The sequence below is a fragment of the Apteryx rowi genome, unplaced genomic scaffold (assembly GCF_003343035.1).
Source record: "Apteryx rowi isolate R43461 unplaced genomic scaffold, aptRow1 scaffold_4, whole genome shotgun sequence".
NCBI classification, from domain to species: Eukaryota; Metazoa; Chordata; class Aves; order Apterygiformes; family Apterygidae; genus Apteryx; species Apteryx rowi.
In genome coordinates, this window is record NW_020450529.1 from 7,399,083 (window position 1) to 7,422,219 (window position 23,137).

Genomic DNA, 23,137 nt, shown 5'->3' on the forward strand with positions numbered 1-23,137 from the left:
AAACCTCATTACTGTAAAATAAGATCTGGCTGGTTTGCTTCATTTTGCAGAGCTTGGGCAAAAAACTATTGAATTAAATTGCTTCCTGTTGGTTTCCCCGAGGGCAAGAAGAACTTTCTGTTCTGTGCTCTGCTGAGCTACTGTATTGATTAGCTCTTCAGGTCTAATCTTTACGTAGTTAGGCTTACTTTTTAGTGCACTTATTTATGTTTTAGATAGTTGTCTTTCTGAAGTTACTGTATTGCTTTGGTAGTCCTCCAGTGGATTACAGAAATGTGCACGTTAATTCCTTTCTCTAACTTCATTTGCTGTAGCCCAGGGAAGACAATCGTCGTGCTCTGTAGCGTGCTGGTTAGGAATAAAAAGGAGTCGCCGGCCTAGCGATCCGTGGCCCAGAGGGTAACGGCGGCCTGCATGACTGACGTCTCGTATCACTGACCATCAAAACTCACACTGCCGGGATGGTTGGCACCTAAAACTAATCTAATTAAACGCTTGTAGCATCTGTTAACAATACTATATTAGATGTTTTAGCACAGCAGCTAGTGCGATTCTAGAGTTTGCTTCTCTGGGTTGGAAAGTGATTTATAGTTTTAATTCATCTTAATAGTTCATATGCTTTGAAAACACTTGTTATAAAACTTTTTGTGGCATTTAAATTTCCTGGTTATCTGCCTTGCAGTGGGTATGAATAATGGAGAGTGGGAACATGAATATATTGGACTGCAGGAAGTATTTTCAAGGAGAGTGTTTTTAAGGTTCAGAATGATGTATGTCAGACACTAGTGGATGGATAAACACGTGGAGGGATTTTGTCTTGAGAAGCCTGGAAATCAAGCACCTCTTAGTATGCTACTTCCCATAGATATGTTAAAATGCATTTTAGTTTTATTACAGAAAACAGAATATTTGCATCATAATATTTATCCTGTCCTAAGACCCAACTTGCTTTTCACTTGCTCAAATTTATCGTTTTAGAATTTTGAAATGATGCGGTGTCAGAGCTGATCATTACCAAAAATTACATTTGCAAACTTGTATTTAATCATCTGTAAAATATTTATGTGTAATATAAGCCTAAAAAGACAGTATTTGCTTGAAAGTAAATATCCATATCCTCTGTGCCATTTAAATTGTAAGTCTGTCAGTTTAATGACAAATTACAATGTTTTCTTACATACTTATACAGAATATTGTGATTCAAGGCATGATCTCATGCAACCCTCACTGAAGTTAGAGATTTCCACAGATTTCAGTGGGAATTGAATCAATTGCAAAACAACAGCAGTGGTAGCCTTTTCTAGGCAGCAGCTAATGATATGTTAATATTAGGATTTCAGAGTTTGCAAAACACCAGGTAGTATTATGCCAACTGTAAAAAGTGACGGAATTCATTAATATAACATGTTATAGATACCTGGCAGATCTTTATGCTTCAGGAAATGTCCATGGAGCTGCAGAGATGTTTTGAAGGTGTTTTTTTTGTTTTTTGTTTTTCCTTTTTTTTTCTCTCTCCCATTTTACTTGTTAAGAACATTAGGGTCTCTTCTGTTTGGAACGCAGGTCTTAGTGCAGTTATTTTTGTCATTGTCAGCTCCATGTAGATGTTTTGCTGCTTCCAGACGGGCTTTAGATTGGCCATGAGGAAGCCCATGAGGAAAGTTTTACTTTCTGTAAAAATAAAAGTCTAGTAACTTCCTGTTGTAGTTCAGATATTTTCATTTCTAACGCTGGTTTGGTTATGTGCAAGTTCATTTTATTGCTCTCATGAAGCCTTTCAACTTCTGACTCGATGAGTGGTTGAAGTAGGGCAGATTTGACCTTCTTCCGTGGGAAAGATGAGACAAAAGGTGGAATCTCAGTTCTGAAATCTGGCATGGGAGATACTAAAAAAGTCTTTAGGCTTTTATACTGCTTTCTAGAGTATATTAAGAGCCACTGAAAAGAGGGCTCTTGGGTTAGTTATATTTTTTTCTCTATCATTATTGCTTATTATGATATTTAGCACCTAAAATAGCTTCCTTGCAGGTGAACGTGACGCAGAGCAGAGGATTGTTGCCTTCCAGAACTAGGATATTTTTGCTCAAAGAAGGTCAGGGGAGCTGATGTAAAGTTGTTAGTCCATTCTGTATGGATACAACGTGTGACTCTCTTTGCCGCTGCAAACTAAAGAGCTCAAGAGCGCTGAGCGGTGCTTCCTGCGTTGCTTATTTGTCCTACTTAATAGGAAGGGATTGGAGTTGGCCTGGGTCTTCCTTTATTCTGCCTGGTCGGTGGAGGGAAGAGGCAGACGTTAATGATGGAGGAAGACCTCCTCCCCACTCACAGGTCCTTTTTCCAGAAAGCACAGTAGTATGGCTCCACTTCCTTGTCACTAAGATACTGTTACACGCACATTGTGACGGATTCAAATGATACCTGCTTCATTAACAGATTAACAGGTTTTCACAGCTACTACCCTTGCCCTACCTTTACCTGCCCTTTGGAGACGGGGATTCCTTCTTGCATGACAAAATGCATAGTCATGCTCACGTGTATTCAGAGAAAGGGCTGAAATTTATTTTCCCTGATGAACATTTGTTTGTTGTGCGTTCAAGACAATATGATCTGATTTGTGTTTTAGAAACCGTGCTGGAGTGCAAGCAGTCAAACTGTATGCAGGTTATATGGTTTGCTGTGCAGGTCATAAAGTATTAATAGCATGGTGTTTGTTTAAATAACCACCTATTTATCCAGCTAATGGGTAGTGTATATTTATCCTTTTAACTTACCTGAACAATTTTTTGCAAAGTTGCATTATAAAAATACTGAATAGACTATTTCTCTTTTTTTATTGCCCACTAGTTTTGAACATCTTCTCATTGTTTTTATACAGGCTAACCTGGTTTTACTTTTTGAGCTTAAGCTAATAAGCTCAATAAATGACACTCAATAGCATGGCATTGAGGGTTTTTTCTTTTACAGAGGCAAAGGAAATTGTTCTGAAGGCACAGATTCTAGCTGGAGGGCGAGGAAAAGGTATTTTCAATAGTGGATTGAAAGGAGGAGTTCATCTAACTAAAGAGTAAGTCTTTAAAAACTGAAACAACATCAATAAATTCCTTCTGGTGTAGTTTAAGCTATTTATAATGGCTAGGCAACTGTTTCTTTTAATATCTGTTAATACGCTAACCTTTTTCCTTTGTTTGTAGCCCTAAGATTGTTGAACAGCTTGCCAAACAGATGATTGGGTACAACCTGTCAACAAAGCAAACTCCAAAGGATGGTGTGACAGTTAAAAAGGTAAGGTTTGGGCTCTTAAGTTGGTAATGGTGTTCAGCTGCAATTGCACATTAACATGCTGGAGTGTTTGCCATAGATTTTTCTGCTCCTTTTCCTGTGCCTGACTGATGCATCCGATTGATGAAAGAAATAATGTTATTTTTTGTTTCTTTGTGTATATATGTTTTTCTCTATCAGTTTAAACATATCGTCTCATGGAAGAATAAATTCCTTTCTGCTATCTGTGATGAAGTGAATCCTTTGTCATAGCTTCATCCTTTGTCAAATACTGAAAGCTAGGATAACTATRTTATTACTTTGTGCTTATTGATGGTCTGCTTAGAAAGGAGAAGTAATATATATAACTGCTTGTAGTTATAATAGTATGTAATACATATTTCATTCACCATGAACTTTAGGCAACTGTTATTAAAGATAAGGACAGATGACTGTACGTGAGAATGATCTCAATTTAAAACACATTCTCATCTAAAAGTTGACCATTCTTAACTTGTTGCAGATACAGAGTTAAAAATGGTCATGGTAGTGGTTCAACTGATTTTTTTAATACTCATTTTAGCTCATTTACCCATGATTGTCCATACTATAGGGTGTGAGGTTCACTTTAGCATTAAYGTATCTTTATGTATTGGCCTAAATAGGAGAAACATAGTCATCCCTTCAGCAAGGCGCTGTTTAACCTTAAGTAAAACTCTATTAGCATTCAGGAAATCCTAGTATTTGTCTACCTACTATATGCAGTTTTATCTCTTGCTTTGTGGTACTGAGCAAGTATCTTCAGTCAGGTATGTAGTCAAGAGCCACATGATGTATTTGATGCCAGGAGATAATTTGGCATGAGCTGAAAAGAAATGCAGTTTACTTTTAATTTGTTGTGAACAGCTTGGCATTAGCATAGAAGGAGAACACCTGTCTGGAAGGATGCTGTCTAACAAGGACTGGCGGAAGGTGATCGGGTGGTTCTGCTCCTGCGGAGCAAGGAGGACAGATTACCTTTGTTCCTGATAGTTGTTGTTAAAGAGAAATATTAAATATTAAAAAGAAGAAACAGTATTACCATTAAGGCCTGCATGTCAGAGATTGGGATAATGCTAAGGATATAAAAAAGCATATTACAATTCTCTGCTTTGAAAATTATGTGTTGTAAAAGCAGCTTTCCTTTATAAATTTTTTGGTTTTGTTCGTTTACGCTTGTTGAACTACTTAAAATACATCAATAGATGAAACTTCACTTTTTTGCCTGAGTGCAGGTCTGTTCATCATTTACATGTTCAGTTCTGAAGAAGAGACTTCTAATTTTTTTTTGGAAATTGATAGAAATGAAAGGTGTGGATTTTTTTTTAATGGTTTATTTAAGGTTTTTATGTTCAAGTGGCTTTTGTACCATGTGTAGAGTAGCTATAGAAGGTATAACATGTAATTGCTTTCTTCCCCATCAACATGTTGCTTCTATAAATAAACAATGGTCAAGAGTAAACAGCTGCAGCATATGTGAAGCTGAAGGTGATGTTTGTACTATGAACTTCAGGTATTTATTTTGCTGGTATAGGAAAGTATATAGCCTTGATAGAATATGTACGTTTTTCTTTTGCTGCTGAGGTACATGACAACTTTTCAGGACACACCTTAAACGTTTTAATATTGATGCATGATTAGTGCGTGTGATGCTTTTCACTGGAAGAAGCTGACCATTATCATCATAGACGCTGCATTCTGAATGTAGACTTGGCTTTTAAAATTTCTTAGGCAATTCATTTCTTTATCACATGCATATGTAACAAGGTAATTGCGTGTTTTGTGATATTTTTGGGGCTGAGTTCCTGAATCTTGGTAATTCGTGGTAAAAGCATAAACCCTCTTTGAAAGTAATTAAATATGTAACAGTTTGGCCAATGGCATGCTAATTCAAGTAGTTGAACACCTATTTCCCCATTGCTTGTTAGATAGTTGAAGAAAGCCTGTTGAAAATGATGTACCTAAGTCATTGAAAGACTGTTGCCTGGAAAAATTAACATTTTCTTTTCCAAAGTCAGCTCATGCTAGCATCTTCAAAGTAGTAAGTTAAAGGGTTGAGTCATTCAGATTTGTAGTATCAAGACTACAATGCCAAAGACTGAAATTTTAATTGAAGGGGCAAACTACAGAAATAAAATAATTAAAAAAAAAAAAGAGAGAGAGAGCAAGCTTAGCTGCATCTGAGATATCATTTAACACAGTGGGCAGTTAGTGCAGAGAAAATGCCAGTCAGAATCTTTGTACTTGCTGAGAGCAGTGGGGAACTTGGGAATTAAGAGCAGGCATTTTTGTTCTATTTCAAGGCATGTGATCTCTCTCTCTATATATGTAAGATGAATCTTTACATATACTTAAAGAAAATTGCAGTTCAGCAGGAAAAGAAAAAGCATATTTTTAGGTGTGTGTGTTGTTGGTGTGGTTTTGGGTTTTTTTTTTTTGACTTTGTGCTATTCTGGAAAGTTTGAGTGAATTTTATATTTTAAAGAATTTAGATAATTGGCATTTTTCAGAAGAAAAATAGTTATTAAATCACTTTCTGCAAGGCAAACAATGAGTTAGTGTTAAGTCAGGGAGTGGAAATCATGTACATTTAACTTGTATTTATAAGGAATGAATAAAAGATGGAAATTTTCTACAATTATTCTCATTGTAGACCAGAAAATGGAGTTTTCAACTTTCTCTCTCAGCCTTTGCACCTACTAAAGAATTTAAAGCATGTTGGTGCTCATTCAGAGTGATGTTTCTTAAATAAATAACAGTCTCCTCAGTTCCTTTATAACTTGGAAGCTATTTTGTGAGTTTACATAAAATCCTCTCATGGCACTTTGCAATTTAGAGAGTCTGGTTATCTGAGAAGACAGTCTTCTCTTATCACGACAACCTGAGAATTTGCTACCTGTGTTTTCTCTCCAAGCAATAAGAGAATTAACATTTTGAATATTTGATTCAGTGTAAAAGAGCTCTTACAGATATCCTCATGAAATTAGAAATAACTTAAACTTTTAGCTAATGATTTGCTTTTAAGAAGGAAAGCCTGAAGTTATCCGGAAGTTTTTAAGAAAACCCTGTTTTTCCCCCAGGACATTTTAAATATAAAGCTGATGTGGTAAACAGGATAATGATGCTTCACGTTCTTTGTCATAAACAAAACAGACAAAATATTAGTAAAGTCAAGAGTTTGTAAAATCAATTGCACTAATTTTAAGTGTTTGTTAATGTGTTTGCATTATTTTTTTGTTCTTATGTGAATGATAGGTAGACCTTAGAAATTAATATTTGAAGACCCTGAATGCCAGTTTCTCTATTCATGCTATGCATCATTCAGGTAGGATGGTGAAGGAAAGTAACTTTTCTTTGATGAGAGAAATGAAAAATGTTACAGTCCGAGGTAAAAGACAACAATTTTTACTGTACAGTGGACTTGCCTACTACAAAGTAGATGGACTTGCAATAATTTTGTGGTAAGACAGAGATGTGTTTGATGATGTCGACATGTTTAATTAACAATCACGAGGACAATTTTTCAAGTTTGAAGTAGWGAAGATGCCTAATGTAAGTTCCACCTGCAGTATTTGCAAATGTATTGCTCAAGACTCATTGAGCTGGTTCCCTTTCTGAAGTCTGGCCCTGATCCTGAGCATTCTGGAAACTGTCCGAACAACTCGGACGAGTTCCAGTAAGACCAGCTGGTTTTCTTTGACCCATGTCTAAAGCAATTGACTCACTTTTTTCAGATACACTGATGCATGATACGTGAGATGGTGAAACCATGCCTACAGGTAAAAAAAAAAAAAAAAATTGTAACAAATCAAGGATGCTTTCCGCATCTTTGCTTGTTAATTTAACATATAGTGGTAGGTAGCTGAGCTGCGTTTCTGAAGTTGGTTTTTAGCGTTCCTTTTATAGTAGCCTAAAATTGGGAGATGCTTTTAAGAAGTACAGTAGTTATCCATACTGTTAGTTAGCTGTTTCCTTTGTCCTAGTTTTCTTTAGTTGGCTTTTGAACAGTTGCTTATTTGAACCATTCCTTTATATCACCCTATGTTCTTTGAGGAAAGCAGAAGGAAGCAAAATTACTGTAAAAAGAAATTTCTTCCCAGTCAAATAACCATAAATAAATAGCATCCTTCCTTCCATTCTGATGAGGGGGCTTTATTTAATTCCTTGTCTCTTTACGTTTTTGTGCTCTGTTAAGATGTACAGCCTGACATAAGGTAAGTGCATTCTTTCTCATACACTCAATAGCAGAATGTCAAAAAAGCAACTTGGTGAAAGTATGGTGCACATTTCTTGTTTATAGTCCTTGAACTGTGAAAACGCAGAAATACTTATTTGTGGAACACATCTTGCCAGGTAGGCAGAGTTTTAAGACTACAGGTGTGTACATGGCTCTCCAATCTAAGTTTGAACCGCTGACTTTGCTTCAACACATAGCATGAATTTGGTCTAATGTTTCATGCACAGTGGCAGCTTTTGCCTACAGTTATTATTTATAACACACATTAGAAAGACATTGTCAGTTAATCCTTTTTAGTTATATTGATCTTAGGGAAATCATTTTCCTGGTTTCCTCTGCTTCCGTTGACAGATAAAAAAAATAGTAACTCTGTTAAGGAAGAACGTAGTTGATTGTCAAAAGTGGGAGAAGCTAGATTGCAAATTGAAGTGCAGAGGTGGCTGCTCAGCCTCAAGGTGGAGAACAGAACTGTAGTGCAGAGTAGAACTGGCCTTCACTTCTGACATTCTGGCACCTGCTATGATCATAAAGAACAGTTACTAATAATCACATGCAGATGTTAAATTTTTTTTTAAGATTATGAACATTTGTGGGAATTTGCTATTCTTATGTCAAAACATACAGTTTTGTGAGTCCTTTGCGAAGTGTAGAACTACCTAATCTCTGAAATTGCTTTTATTGCTATTCCTAAACTATTGTAAAAACTGGCAGTTCTGACGGAGAGGTGAGTATAGTTATTGCTATACTGAAATGGAAACAGCTTTCTTTCACTTTGGCATATTTTAGGGAGGAGAGGAAGAAGAACACAATTGTTATAAAGAATTTATAGGGGCCATTTTTTCCAGATTAATGTGTTTGAGTACATGGAAATTCCAAACATGTAGGATCTTTTTTGTTGCAGATTGTAGTAGTTATCAGAATGAAAGGGCCCTGTAATTTATACTAATAGATAGGAATGAGTAGCTTTTTCAAAAAAGAAAATTTCAGAGTTCTAGTGTGTGCTTTATCCCTTGTCGGAATCTGAGGGTCACACATCTGGGTGTCTTTCTAAATTGAAAGTACAAAGCTGGATGACAAAATTATCTATATACACATTTCCTTAAGAAATACTTGGGCACAGTAGGAATTCAGTGCTGAAACTGTAAGCATAGGATGGCCTTCTGTAAGAACAAGGTAGAGAATTTAGGCTTGAGGCTTTGATGATGAGGAGTGGTGCTACCAGTGGGATGCACCAGAAAGCCAACATACAGTCTCACACCTCTATGGGATTTACAAGACTGGCGGTGTTTCCCTTATGACTCAAGTTTTTGTGGGGACGGCATGGTAAAGTGCATGTTAGGAATTTAAAGGTAATATGGAGGTCTTCTTTATAGACACAGTAGCAGCTGTGGTGCTCTGCTTGGGAAAAAAAAAATTGACTTAAAATGCTTATTGAATGTCCTTGTGAGCACAGCAGCATCAAGGGAGTCTCTGATTTAGGGACAGAAGATTTCAGGGGAAAAAATCACTGGGTCATAATATCTTGTAGAAGCAATGAAGCAAAAGGTACTGTTCAGTGTAATGAATATCAAACTGCTGCCTTTTAAGGCAGTGAAGAAAATGTGAGCCACAATGTTCTCTGCTTGATCACAGCAGAGGGAAATGCTCTCTCTCATTGGTTCTGTTAATTCATAATTGCATTTTACCTTGCAAAAGATTTTAGGACATTTACTACTCTGACACAGCAGGAAAGAAAAGCTATGTTATGATTAAATATCACCAGCTTGATGGACCAGTTAGAACTGTTGCTCTTTTTCCCCATGTTCATTTTTAGGTGATGGTTGCAGAAGCACTGAATATTTCAAGGGAAACATACTTTGCAATTTTGATGGACAGAGCCTGCAATGGACCTGTTATGGTTGGGAGCCCACAGGGTGGTGTTGACATAGAAGAAGTTGCAGTTACTAGYCCAGAACTTATATTTAAGGTATTGAAATAATAATATTTTAGATTCAAAATTTTCTGTATCAGTTTAGCACAAAAATTTTTTTTCCTTCTCCTTTCTCTCTCCATTCACCCATCTGCGTACGGAAAGATGACAGTAAGAACCATAAGAATTATATTTGATCAAATAAGGGGACAGACCTGTCATGTAGTAGAAGATGAAGCAGGTTCAGCATCTGATTTTATTAGTGCTTATGTCACCTTGATTAGAAAAAGATCTTAAATTTGGCTTTCATGCGATACCAACTTTGAATAGCTTCTGAAATCCAAGGAGTCTGAGCTGTTCTAGCCTTCAGATGTGAAACTTAACACCTGAAATGTTTTCCAAAGCGAGTCCTGATGTTTCACATCCAGGAAGGAGGCACAGTTCTTTCACAAGTGGGTCAGTGTAAGTATGATTGTGGTTTAGGAGTTGTTTTTTCTTCTAATTGACTAAGTTGTTAATTATTTTTTAGTACCTGGAAGACGCCTGCATCTCAAATACAACTGTTGTAATTCTTGACAAATACTGCCTTCTTAACGATGACTGTTGCATTTAAGTCTTTTTAATGCTACTATGGCATGATAATGAGTAGACAAGCTATTCATCTGGGAAAATAATTGATACAAACAAGTATAATTACGCAAAAAATTGTAAAAATATTTAATGTGCATTTTAAAATTATATAAACTTCACAGTGTTACTGGGCAGTGACACTGTTGCCTTGAAAATATTCCAGAAGATGTCATAAAAATTAACAGACTAAATATTCGTCAACGCCATCTGTACAGTAATTAAAAGTGAAAACTGGTGTCAGATTGTCTTGTCAGCATGCCACCCTGAAGAATTATATATTTTTTGGAAAGACTGTTTCATAGATGGTGTGGTAATTATAACATACCCTATAGGCAGCTGCTGTAGCCTCAATCTTAGAGAACTTTGACAAACAGCCATACTTCAATTACTAATTTGCAAATATATACTAAGTGTTTTCCTTTTGAAGTTATGAATCTCCATTTAAATTGAATATTTAGTTATATTTATGCATGTTATTGTTACAGGAGGAAATAGATATTTTTGAAGGCATAAAGGATCATCAAGCACTGCGCATGGCAGAAAATTTGGGTTTCAGAGGACCTTTGCAACAGCAGGTAAATTGGCTCTACTTCCTCAGTTTTGATTGAAGACATTTTAGCTCAGCTATGTGATAAATGCTTTTCGGATAGATATGAGAAGCTAAACGTCCATTAATCAGGCCCATTTTGATATTTTAAATGCTACATTGCACCCATATAGTTGTGACCAGGTGTTACCAGCTTGAATAAGGTCCTTACTGTTCCAGTAATGAAAGTCCCTGGTCTTCGAAACAGTCCATGAGAACATGCTGTAATGCCAGATTTCACTGGGATTCCATTGGAGCATGGTGAATTACATGGGTATATCCCTTTTGGAGGAGCTTTTCCTTATTATGGGGACAAGTTAACAGTATATCTTTTTTTGTATAATCAAAGCCTTTTTTTCTTGCTTCAACTCAAAACCAAAAGTCTGCCAGTTTGTTGCCTTTTCAGTATCTCATTTCTTTTTTATTGGAATTCCACATTGTACACAAATGTGCAAGATATTTTGCCTTTATGAATCATTTTATAGATAAGAAAAAGCTTATTTAGGTTAGCATTAATAGCTGGAAAGACAAATACAATATTAAGCTATTTTGCCTGTTTTTTTCTATAGTATCAAACTGTCATTTTTGCAGAACTCCTTTATTTTTAATTCAGCAGTTTCAATTATTTTCTGTCCCAACTGTGCAATTAACAAACGCATAATCATTAAGTTGATTAACACACATTTGAAGATTTAGCAGTATATTTAATGAGGACGAATGATTATGTAGAACCTTTCAACCCTTGAAGAGTTCTGGTACTTAATAATTAACAACAATACACGGACTTTTTCAACAATACATTTAAATAATGTTGCAGTGCTTGCATTTCTTTCCTTGTGCTATCAACTCCTCAGTGGAATTTACTGAAGTATAGGGACATCATTTTTATTTAGATCAATCCTTGCATTTACTTACATATTCACTATTTCTAGGTTGGGATTTTTTGCTTTGCCTTGAAGAGACTCAGTACTTGCAGACCATGAAAAGGGGGAAAAGGTGATAATCATTAAGCTCCATGATTCAGAGAGTCTCTGAAAGACAGACTAGCCCTTAATAAAGCTTAAGCAATTCTGAAAATCTGCTAAACTTGCAGCAGTGCACTGGGGCAACTGCAGCTTTTCAGTTTGCCCAGAATTCCTATAGGGTTGCAAGGTGGAACTTCCTCCCTCGCATAGCTGTGATGGCCTTGCTCATGTGTTATTAGGAGAGTTTGTCGACTAGCATGTCTGTGCCAAGAAAACTGCTGCCTTAGCTTGGTGCAGTTTATAATGCTGATAACAATTTTTCAAAGTCAAAGCCACTGAGAATGCCTGATCTGATTATAACCTTTTAGTAGGGAAGACTTCATGAGCTCTTTGTTTGATGTTTCCAAACCATAACTTTTAAATTGTATGCATGTTGGTTGGAAGGGGTCTCTGGAGGTCAGCTAGTCCCACCTCCAGCTCAGAGTGGGGCCGTTGGAAACACTGGATCTGGACATTGTCTAGCCAAGCTTGAAAGCCTCCAAGACAGAGGATCCATGACAACCTTTTTCAGTGCTGTAGAACCCTCCTAGTGAAAAGGTTTTTTTGTTTGCTTTTTTTTAATATTTAGTTTGAGTCTCCCTAAGCCATGGCTTGTGGGCATTACGCCTTTTGTACATTGTCTGCCACTACTGAGAAGAATTCAACTCCATCATCTTTGTAACTGCTCTTCACAGTAGTTGTAGGCTGCTATTATGTTGCCCCTTAGCCTCCTCTTTGCCAGACTGAGCAAGCCCAGCTCCCTCAGCTTCTCGTTGTAGATCATGTGTTCTAGGTCTAGGACCATTTTGGTAGCCCTCCGCTATACCCTGTCCTGTCTCTACACATCTCTTGACCTGGGCAGGTAGGCCAAAGCTGGACACAGCATTTCAGGTACAGCCTTGCCAGCATTAGGTAGAGGGGGATAGTAACACCCTCAGTCTGCTGGTCACATTCTTCCTAATGTAGGGCTGAGGCTTTCCAATCGTAATGTTTTCTTTTACATGAACAAAATTGTGGGATAAAGCTGACTTCTGGGTCTTATTCACTTTGTTTATTTCTAGAGGTCCCAAATATTTTTGGTCTGTATGCTTCAGCCTACTGATCAATAATCAAGGAACAAAATTGGAGGGTTTTTTATTAGTGCATTTCTTCATCTGCAAACTCATTTCACCTAATAGGTTGTCATTGTGTAATGATCTAAGAAGGTTTTTTTTTTTAATGCGAGTTCATGTTACTGTTGTTTAAGACTCAGTTGTTCTATTAATGAAGGAATATCATATGAACAAATGGCTTGGAAGTTAGTAGTCAGGCATTATACTGTTGCTGACAAAACCAGTCAGAGCAAGATAGGTGGCGAGGAGCAGTAAGGAGCAAGCAAGAGTATCTTTTAAGAAGTAAACAAGCATGCCTGAGTCATAATTTCTTCAGGAAAACATTTCTGAGTGATGTAGGAAGAAGTGTACGGTTTTACCAAAGTCACTAATGTGCACTTACTGCTTTATAGTTTCCAAATTTAGACTGATTAACATGAATAAAACTTAGATCTCAACATACTGGAGAATGTGTCATTATGAACTGTTAGGCACTTTTCAAATTAAACTTGTTTATACTAATCGTGCTGTTTACTTTGTAGAAAATCTCCAGTTCATGTAGTCTTTAAATGGAAGTTTACTGAATGTTATGCAGTGTCGTAATGCTACGTTATAGCTGGTTTACATAGTATACAAATATGACTGAGAAAACGGAAGTAAAAGCAGTAATTATCTAGAGCTAGTGTGCAATTCAGTACATTAAAAATAATCARTAATGGTTTACCTTTGCCTTGAAAACATTAACTTTTATTTTTCTCTATGGTAATTGTAAATCACTTGATCAAATTTAGGCAGCAGACCAAATTAAGAAGCTGTATAATCTTTTCTTGAAAATTGATGCCACTCAGGTTGAAGTGAATCCCTTTGGTGAAACTCCAGAAGGGCAAGGTAAGAAATTAAAGGAAGCAAATGAATGCATTATAATTCTTTATTTATGCAAACTATAAATTAAATTGCATTGAAGGCTGTAGCAGCAGCTTTGCATTAATTTCATTTTGTAATGTAATTTAAGCAATATTCATAAGTGTTCCCATGACAGATTTTACATTTCAATACCTTTTGTTATTTCGTCCAAATACTGGAAGTATCCATTTCTACGTGTAATGCTCATTGAGAAACAGCCACATGTTCTGCTCTTCATATTTTGATTTGGGTTTGTTTTGTTTTGTTTTGTTAATGCTGTCAGAATTAGTGGGATTGTGGAAAAGACTTGTTACTTTAGTTTCATAAGTGTATAGGTAAGTTACAATCATAAGTGCGTGACTGTGCAACCTACCAGAGCACAGGAAAAATCCCAGCTGGACCTGACACCTGGCTATATACTTTGGGAAAGAAAAGGGTAATTGATTTGCTTCCACCATGAATATAGGCCTAAGAAAGTATAGGGTTAAAAAAAAAGGAGCTGGTTTATCTTGCACATCCTTCTGGTAGTTGGTTTTCCAGCTGAAACCCTCCCTTCTGTTTGTCATTTTTGTCCAATTCACTTGAACAAAGGTGGAGAGAAGAGGAATTAAAAGCGCCTGGTCTGGCATATTGAAATACAGAAGATGTGATCCAAGTGGATCATAGCTAGCATCTCATTGTTTTATTTGGTAACAGAGCATGTAGTGGGCAGTCAAGTGTGCATATTCATAGAGCAGAAGAATATACAGTTAGCTCAAAAAATAATCTTGCAATAATGTTCATGTAATCAATGCTCAGAACAGGTTTCCATTTTCAAGTCTTTTTTTCTGTCTCATAGATAAAAATAAATACTTTTAGCTGTGTTCAGTGTGAGTCCAGTAATCCAGTTTCACAGATGAAATTTAGCAGAGATTGGCAATAAGAAATGGATTTCTTCCATGATGAAACTTGGCCCATGCATTCCTGTGCCCACATGTTCCTATTTTTTAAACAGTATCCATGCTCCCCCCCCCCTTTTATTTCTTCTTTTTGATTTAATTGGATAAAGATGAGCTCAAGGGGAGCAAGTTGAGACTTCAATGGCAAGTGTGTCAAAGCGCTGGAGACCTCCTAGTGGAGGACTTCTCTGCTGTGCCAGTTCGTGATTTGAGGGAGGGTCACTGTCTCTGATATTTGGAAGTGCTGGTGGGTGTTTCTCAGGTCTTCTTTGTCATTGTTCATCAAGAAAAACAGTTCCAGCTTTTAATCTCTAGGCCTATCTTAAATTGGTTAAAATTGAAAGTAGAAAATGGAAAGAGAAAGTTTTCAGCCATTTTAACAGAGGCCTTAGGAATATGGCTGCTTAATCACTGTTCCAGGAACTTTTGGAAAAAGATCACTCCTGTCAAGTAAGTCCAGGACCTCCTCATAAAAGTCTGTACCATTTGAAAGCATTAGCATTTTTTAAATACTTTTTATGTGCCCACAGCTACTCTGTAAAATAAACAGCTTTCACTAAAAATCCATATTTTTGGCTCAGTTGGTCAGGTATTCAAAAGCTGAATTGTGGCTGGAAACTGTGTAGTCTCTTCCAATTGTCCAACCTTGTTTTTTTTCCCTTTTTATTAACAAACCAACTGCAGAAGAATTGGCAGAGAATTGTTCTCAGCTTAAAATGAAAATTCTGCTGGTAATGAACTCTGCAAGGCTCTAACAGATGTAAAGCCAATGTTGCCCCCTAGATTTATTACTACATCTAAAAAGTGCTGCTCTTTGTTTTAAGAATAGGCTTTGAGATATTAAAATGCCACATAGCAAAGTGACATTTTTAAAACACGTGAGAAGGAATATTTTGTATAAATATATTGTATGTGTGGATAACTTAGAATGATAATAATGATCAAATGTGTGTTTGACTTTTTTTTTTTAACGTAATGAGCTGAAATCAAGCTAAACTAAGCTACAAAAATATTAATGGTCTAAATGTATGCATTCTGCTTTGATAGCAGACCTTTCTCTAATTCCTTATTGGTTAGTGTTTGCTGGTGTTCTTACTACTAGAATCCTTTAGTTCTCTGGATAGAGTTTACATTCTCAAACAATTTCTACTGCATGCTTTAACTGGTTTTATTTGAGACCCTTGAGCAGCATGGTGTGTTCAGATTTCCAGCTTTTTTGAAGTACCATAATAATGTGCAAGTTGAATCAATAGTTTTTGCATTGTAAACCTCACTCAGCTTAATAAATGTAAGGCAAATTCTTAGCAACTGATTTTAGCTTCACTGGTTCTTACCCAATTTCTGAAATGTGTATGGGGGAGAGAAACCAAAAACCATGCTGTTGACTAGTGTACTTTTATTGTAAGTCACGTTTTAAATGGAAATGGAAATTCTGCCTTCAGAACCCAACAGGTTGCAGTTTTCTTTTTTGCATATGAACAGATCCAGTGGCCTCATTAGAACCAAGTGGGAATAAGGTGGGAAGAGCTTTTTCCCTCTGTGTTACACAGTGAAATAGTGCACTGTAAAATCAATGGTCTGGATTTTTGCAGTTCTRGGAACATGCAACATATGACACTTCTGACCTTTTAAGGATGAACAGGACCTTTTAAAAGAGGTGTAAGAAAACTGTTGGCACATTTATGCAGATTGTGAAGCTCACTTTCAAATAAATTCAGCTGTATGTTTAATTGCTATGACTGATGTACTTACCTGGTTTATTTTCTGGGTTCAAAATCAGTGATGGTGTAAAAAGAAGTTTCTCCTCAAAACTAGTCAAAATCATTTTTTTTGTAGAAGGATTTTGTAGAATGATGAACCATTAACACTCCAAGGCCCTCTGAGAGTTACCCAGTGGTCTGTGTGCTCGGTCCGATGTCAGAACTGGGGACATCTGGGACAAATGCCTTCCGTCAGGCAGATAAATTAGCTTGAGGTGAGCTCTCTGTGCCACGACTAGTCTGTTTTGGGATTCAGACTTGCTAGTTCAAAGCAAGCTTAGTTGTTCATATTTACACAGCGCTCACTTGACTATGGTTATTTTGGCAGACCAAAGGCCAAAATCCCTAGTTCAGTACCTGCGTCATCTTAGCCATGTAGTCCTGCAAAGAAGACCGTTAAGTATGTCTTGTGCAGGAGCGGGTGGACGCTGCAGACGGATATGCAGACACCGAGAAGGAAGCAGGAAGGACAGGGACGGTGCCACCAGCTACTGGGACTAGAGACAGCGTCGTTTAGGTGCTTGGTGCTGACACAGAGAAAAATCGGTGGGCAAGTGAAAGAGGAGAGCTGGGGAATGAAAGGAAACAAAACAGGGGTCCTGAAAGGGACCTGCGGGACCATAGTGGCACTGACTCTGCTCCCTTGCTGGTGTACTGTGAGGTGCCATTGTGGGGAAGAAGTGAACTCATTTGTATAATTAATCAGCTTAACTTTTCTGGTGCGGCTGTGGATATTTAGTGAGCTGGGCACCATATGAAGGATGACTGTGACTTTTATGCTGTTTTCGCCAAGGTTTCTTCCCTTCCATTTCCCTTCCGGGAAGCTGAGGAGCAGAAACAGAGTGGGCTTCAAGCTGTGAAAGCCACCTGATAGCAGCCATACGTAGAGTTCTTCCTCTGCTTATTTCTTTGCTAGCAGTATGTCTGTCTGGAATGTCTTAAGGAAAAATAAAACAAATGGAAGAGCATTTGAGTAGCTTAATGCAGTTATTTCTAATGACAAAATACAGCCCTATATATGAAGACCATTATTCCTGTCAAAGTAATGGCTAGGATAGATTTATTTTTTTGCTGTGTTTTGTGGTTGTTTGTTTGTTTTTTTTTCTTCACTTGTGTGAATTTCCATTAGAAAATACATTTTCTTATGTATTTGCTTTTGTTTAATTTTGTAGCAAATTCTTTTTGGTAACACTCTTGGATCAGAAGCCTGAGAGAGCCAATTTCTTTGGGGGGTTTTTTGTTTTGTTTGTTCTCAGTGTAAGCTGTTGAATTGGCAGATGAGAAAAATCATATACAGCTAACAAAAACAACAAATACTGCATGACTATAAGTATTGGACCTTTCTTGGATATTTGTTTAGAAGAAAAATTCATTTGTATAACCTATCATGCATGTAACAATATGCTTTTGATGGTGAAAATTGTTTGATAAATATTAATAGGTGTTTTTCCCCTTACTTTATACAGCATGGCCTTTGTTAAAGATGAATGTTCTATAGAAATGAGATTTTATTAATGTGATATTGAAGATGTTCCTGTCTAAGGAAAACTTAGAGTTCCAAAACTGCACTTTTACTTTAGCTCTGAGTTGTTTCGGCAATTGAAATAAATGAAAGCTTGAAAAGGAAAAGTGGTTCAGGACTTAGTTCATCGTTAATAAAAATTAAAGCAGCAGCAGTACACTAGAAGCATATTATGGACTTCTGGTATTTCTCCTTTTGGCAGATTCCCACCTGATGTGTTACAGAGTAAGATCTAGACTCTTCAGAGAAATTTATTACATGTGAACACTTGTGAATAGTTTTCTAAAACTGCAGTCACTGAAACTGTGTTTGATCCTGTCTTAATTTATTCTAATATTGATTACAAGTCAAAAGTATTAAAAACAAACAAACAAACAAAACCCAAAGAAGAAAACCTATGCAATGAAGAAATAAGATTGATGCTCTCATATTTATTTATATATTTTGTTTGCTTAGGCATTTTATTCCAATTTAAGCAGTTGTATTAAGAAAAAGGCATTTTTCCACCAAGAGTTGTGTTATTAATTAATTTAACTAATGGGTGGCTGTATCAAAGAATAAAAATTTTTAATTGTTTATTATCCTCCAGTATCAGAGACATGTACAGTGTGCAATAGGAGGTACACATATGTATGTGCTTCAATGGCAATATGCATCAAAACACAACAGTTATAAACATTATTAGATTTTTTTTTTTTTTTGGCATCTGGCATTTAAGTCTGACTTGCTTGCTTTGAGAGATAAATTATATTTTAGTCAGTCATTATCTCCTGGAAATTGTCCAACCCATATTACTTAAATAATAAAATGATCAGTGTATGTGTATGTAATATGTACTTATTACATTTTAATTTAATGAGGTGTTTGCCTATGCAAAACTATAAAAATGATGAGTTAGTAAATAGGCAAATAATCAGTTCACTCTACATGCATTTTTATTACCATTTGTTTTTATCTGAATGTTATGTCTACCAGCTAGTCTCAGATAGCTATTATTTATTATCAGGTATAGCTACTTTTTAATTTGTTTTTATAACTATGGTGGATGTTGACATTGAAGAAAAGTTTTATATTTACTTTTTTCCTTTTTTTTAATTTAAAAATCATGTATTGATCATTCTTAATGTACGCAGGCTTAAAGATGTTATAATTCATACTGCTAGGGAAAGAATGTGTGTATAGCTAATAATATTATAAAATAAAGATATAGCTAAGGAAAATGTTTTTGTACTTCTCAACTATAAATATGAGTGCACGTTACCAAACACTGCTTTGGATCACTAGCCTGTTACAGCTTTTTGAGACGCCCTACTGAATATTGAAGTTCACTGACCCAAAATATTGGAAGTAGGCTGTCTTATGAAAGTACTGTCCCAATCCCCTGCCCCCATGACTTAAGGGCACTTCATTTAAAGTAAATGCAGAAGATAAACTTTGTTACCTCCTATTGCATGGCAAAGGCATGTGACTGTGTAGCGTGGAAAAGCTTGCTGCCATGTCTCAGTGTTGCACATAGGAAAAACGCGTCCTTTCCAACTGGACTCCATGCTAGAGCTTCAGCTGAAGCTGTGTTAGAAGCAGCGCCGGTCCCTGAGCAAACCCCTCGCTCCCTGCCCTAGCCATCAGTGTAGCATCTCAGAAGCTCTGACTAAGCCTAATCTCTCAATGTCCGCATGTTGTTTTATTTTTTTTTTCTTTAGTTGTTTGCTTTGATGCCAAGATAAACTTTGATGACAATGCAGAATTTAGGCAAAAAGAAATATTTGCCATGGATGACAAGTCTGAAAATGAGCCTATAGAAAACGAAGCTGCCAAATACGACCTGAAATATATAGGACTGGATGGAAATATCGCTTGCTTTGGTAAGAAAAAATAAATCCTAAAGACATTTGAAGACGAATTCATATGGGTTCACTGCCTAGACTTTGCTTACATTTTGACATTCAATCCACCCTTGACAGTATTTCAGTTTATTTTGCTGAGGTTGTCTGTCTTTCCACAAGTTCTTGCAGGTTTGAACTCAACTCTGTTGAAGCTGCGATGAAGGCAGCAGCGGACAGTCAGGTCGTGTGTGCTGTCAGAGAGAAGGCAGGCTAAGTGGGGAGCCTCTGGGGTTTTTATGTTTTGAGTTCTTAAGCTAATACAGTTGATTTTTTCAATAACTAAAACAAGAAAGACATCAAAATTTGATCTTTAATTTTCAGAAATGAGACTGTGTTGAGAAGGTGCTGCTGCAGCACATGTGTAAAAGTATTCCCTTTTAAAAATGAATATCGAATTCCTTTTCCCCTTAAGGGAAGCTGCTAAAGAAGCTGCTGGTTTGTTAAAAGAAAAACATCAGGTTTTTTATTATTCTAAAGTTTCTGTATAACAGAAATTAGTTTTGTGTTCAGAAGAGATAAGTAAAAAAGTCAGCTATGCTCTAAACAATTTTTATTTTGTGTAAATTCTTTTATCATTACAATATTTTATTATGAATGTAACCGAATTAGTCATTTTATCTCACTTTGAAATGATTGGTTTCAGAAAAAAAGAATTGTATACCAGATGTCCAAAGTTCATATTACTTAGATTTATACTCTAACCATGAATCTAGAAGAATCTGAGAATGTGGTGCAATTGATTCAGTAAGTGACAGTGAGATTTTAATCTCAATTAAAGAAAAAGTTATAATAACCAACAACGTTGCAGTGATTTGTTTGTTTGTTTTTTAGTCTTAGAAATCTCTGTTGAATTACAGGTAATTCAGAAGCCTTAGTTTGTCCAGCAGGAGTAGCTTATATCAAAGCAACGATTCACATCCTCTTTACCTAGCTTAGGGAGGTTCTTGCGACTGTAGGAATATTTAAATTTGCACAGGATGTGGCAAGTCAGGGTGTTGAAACAATTCTTGATAAAATAAATTGATGCCCTTTTGTAATGGAATTTTAAGAACAGAACTATGTTTCTGCAATTTCAAACTTGTTGACCTAAACAAACATTCAGGTTTGAAATGTTTCCTAATGTAATATTAGCTTTCCCACGGCTAATGAAATAAGTTACAGCTTGCTGTGGAAMTTAAGAAATCAGTAACAAGTCAAGGACGTTTCTACATTTTTTTTTTTTCCCCACTGGATTAAGAATAATATCTACTCTTTGCCCTGAGGGGGGCAAGCATGCATAAACTAGTATTCTGGGTAAAATACAGTTAAGAAATTATAATGTAAGAAAAGGTAAAATAAAGTTAAGACATGTAGTTTTAAATATACCCCACTTTTTAAATAAAATCATCTAAAGAGGTGGATGCCCCCAATATTGTTCCTCCAAAACCTTTGCCATGCTCATTGTTAACTGTCCATGGGAATGCTCCTAGCCTGCTGCAAACACAAAGTAAAAGGCAAATGCACGAGCATCTGTTGTCTGTCCCCAAAATTAGTTGTCCGGTTTACCGTGATACAGAGCATCATTTAATGCTATGAGGATGGTGGGAGGGGAACTTAAGGAGTCAGTGTGTCCTTGCAGAAGTTCCTCAGGTTTTTTTTGTTTTTTTTTTTTAGCACCATAAGTATTAGCATTTCCATGATTACGTTCGCACATGCTTGATGGAAGGTGCACATCTTAAGTCCTAAAATTGATACTGTCATAAAGAAACCTAAATGTGGGTTTGTATGCACCTGATTTTGAATATTTTGTTATATTGGATATCCTTGAATAGGTACTGACCTATTTAAAAAATAGTATTTATGTGACGTTTCAGGGCTTGTTTTGCGGTTGTGTTGACATGCTGTCTTTAAGCCTTTTCACAAATCTTCTATACTCTATGTGAAATATAAGCACTTAATGTTTGCAATTACAGTGAATGGAGCTGGCCTTGCAATGGCAACTTGTGATATGATATCCTTGAACGGTGGAAAGCCGGCCAATTTCCTGGACCTCGGCGGAGGTGTGAAAGAAGCACAAGTATACCAAGCATTCAAACTGCTGACTGCTGATCCAAAGGTAAAAAAGCCCAACGCTGTTTACAGGCAGGAAGCCTCCCAGTGCAGCAATACAACACTATTCTAGATCTCCTACAAGTGCTATGCTGAAAATATAGATAGTGGGGTGAACATTGAGAATGAGTTGCTAATGGGGTGATCTGAGACGAAAATGATTTCACTGTGAACCACTGGAGCGACTTTTCAACTCCTGATCCAGCCTTGGATTTGCTGGTCAGTCTTGAGTAGGTGCTTTGAGGATGGTTGGACACGGGAATGCAGACTTGGCGATGCTGGGCATTGCAGTGCTTTGCTCTGAACATCTGGCTCCTKAAGTGGAATTTGTGGGGAGATTTCAATACTTCCAGTGTTATTCCTACCTGACGAGGTAGTGCCACAGTAGAGAGGGAAGCAAATAGCAAATTCTAAAGGCTGATTCATGCTCTTTTCAGCTCTGGGTTTCTAAAATATCTGATTCTGCACTACAAGATAGAGCCTCTGTTTAATTAACATTCACCGCCTGGCATCCTAGCTTGGTAGGCTCCAACTCCTCCTTTTGCAGATGGAGATGCAGTTGTTCTTTTCTTTTGGAACAACAGGAGAAGACATTAGCCGCCTGTGTGTGTTGAGCAAAAGTTATTTCTGGAGATGCATGTTAGTGTGCTGAGGTCATTGGGCCCCTTTGCAGACAGAAGCAGGACAATCTCTACTTGGAGAATATTGATCAGGCGTAGGCATGGGAACAGTGCCAGCTGACCAGCCCTGCCAATGCAGGGTTGTGCTTTTGTGTGTAGCTAGAACTTAAGTTGCCTATAGATTTTTGCTAATGAAAATCAGATACAGTATGTCTAAGGGCTTTGACTGTCTGATCTGGCTCCTGGACCTAAGTATCTCCACTGAGGTCCCAATTTCAATATTTTACTTCTTTTGTGAATCTGGCTTTATCTTCTTTCTCTGCCTCAGCCCCTTTTTCACATTCATTGTATCTACGATATTCGTCCACCTAAATACCACATTCCTGTAAAAATTGCATCACTGTAATTATATATCTTGCACAGCAACAAAACACTGTGTTTTTTCAAACAGATGAGGATGCTGTTTGCAGCAGAGTTCCAAGGCAAAACCTGAAAGAAAATCTACAGCATTTAGTAAGCATATATAGTATTTATATTGGAAGCTCTTTGCCATAGTAATTCTTGCGCATTTTCAAGGCATGTACCATGATGGCTAAGCTATATTAGGGAGGGCCATCTACAATATTTAAAACACTTTTCCTGGTTGTGTGTTTTTTTTGTTTTTTTTTT

At 36.8% G+C, this 23,137-nt stretch overlaps 1 protein-coding gene across 5 annotated transcripts in view; it reads left to right on the forward strand.

Moving 5' to 3' along the window:
* The window catches only part of SUCLG2 (succinate-CoA ligase GDP-forming beta subunit), a 135,305-nt gene that overhangs the window by 59,237 nt on the left and 52,931 nt on the right, over window positions 1-23,137 (forward strand). For 3 of the 5 annotated variants that reach the window (XM_026074964.1, XM_026074967.1, XM_026074966.1), the window contains exons 3-9: window positions 2,965-3,064; window positions 3,192-3,282; window positions 9,348-9,500; window positions 10,559-10,648; window positions 13,546-13,642; window positions 19,578-19,739; window positions 21,713-21,855. In XM_026074964.1, coding sequence (XP_025930749.1) covers window positions 2,965-3,064; window positions 3,192-3,282; window positions 9,348-9,500; window positions 10,559-10,648; window positions 13,546-13,642; window positions 19,578-19,739; window positions 21,713-21,855 — 836 coding nt within the window. Of the gene's footprint in view, window positions 1-2,964; window positions 3,065-3,191; window positions 3,283-9,347; window positions 9,501-10,558; window positions 10,649-13,545; window positions 13,643-19,577; window positions 19,740-21,712; window positions 21,856-22,919; window positions 22,977-23,137 lie in introns of those variants that run through there. The other 2 variants (XM_026074968.1, XM_026074965.1) reach the window with 2 other exon arrangements.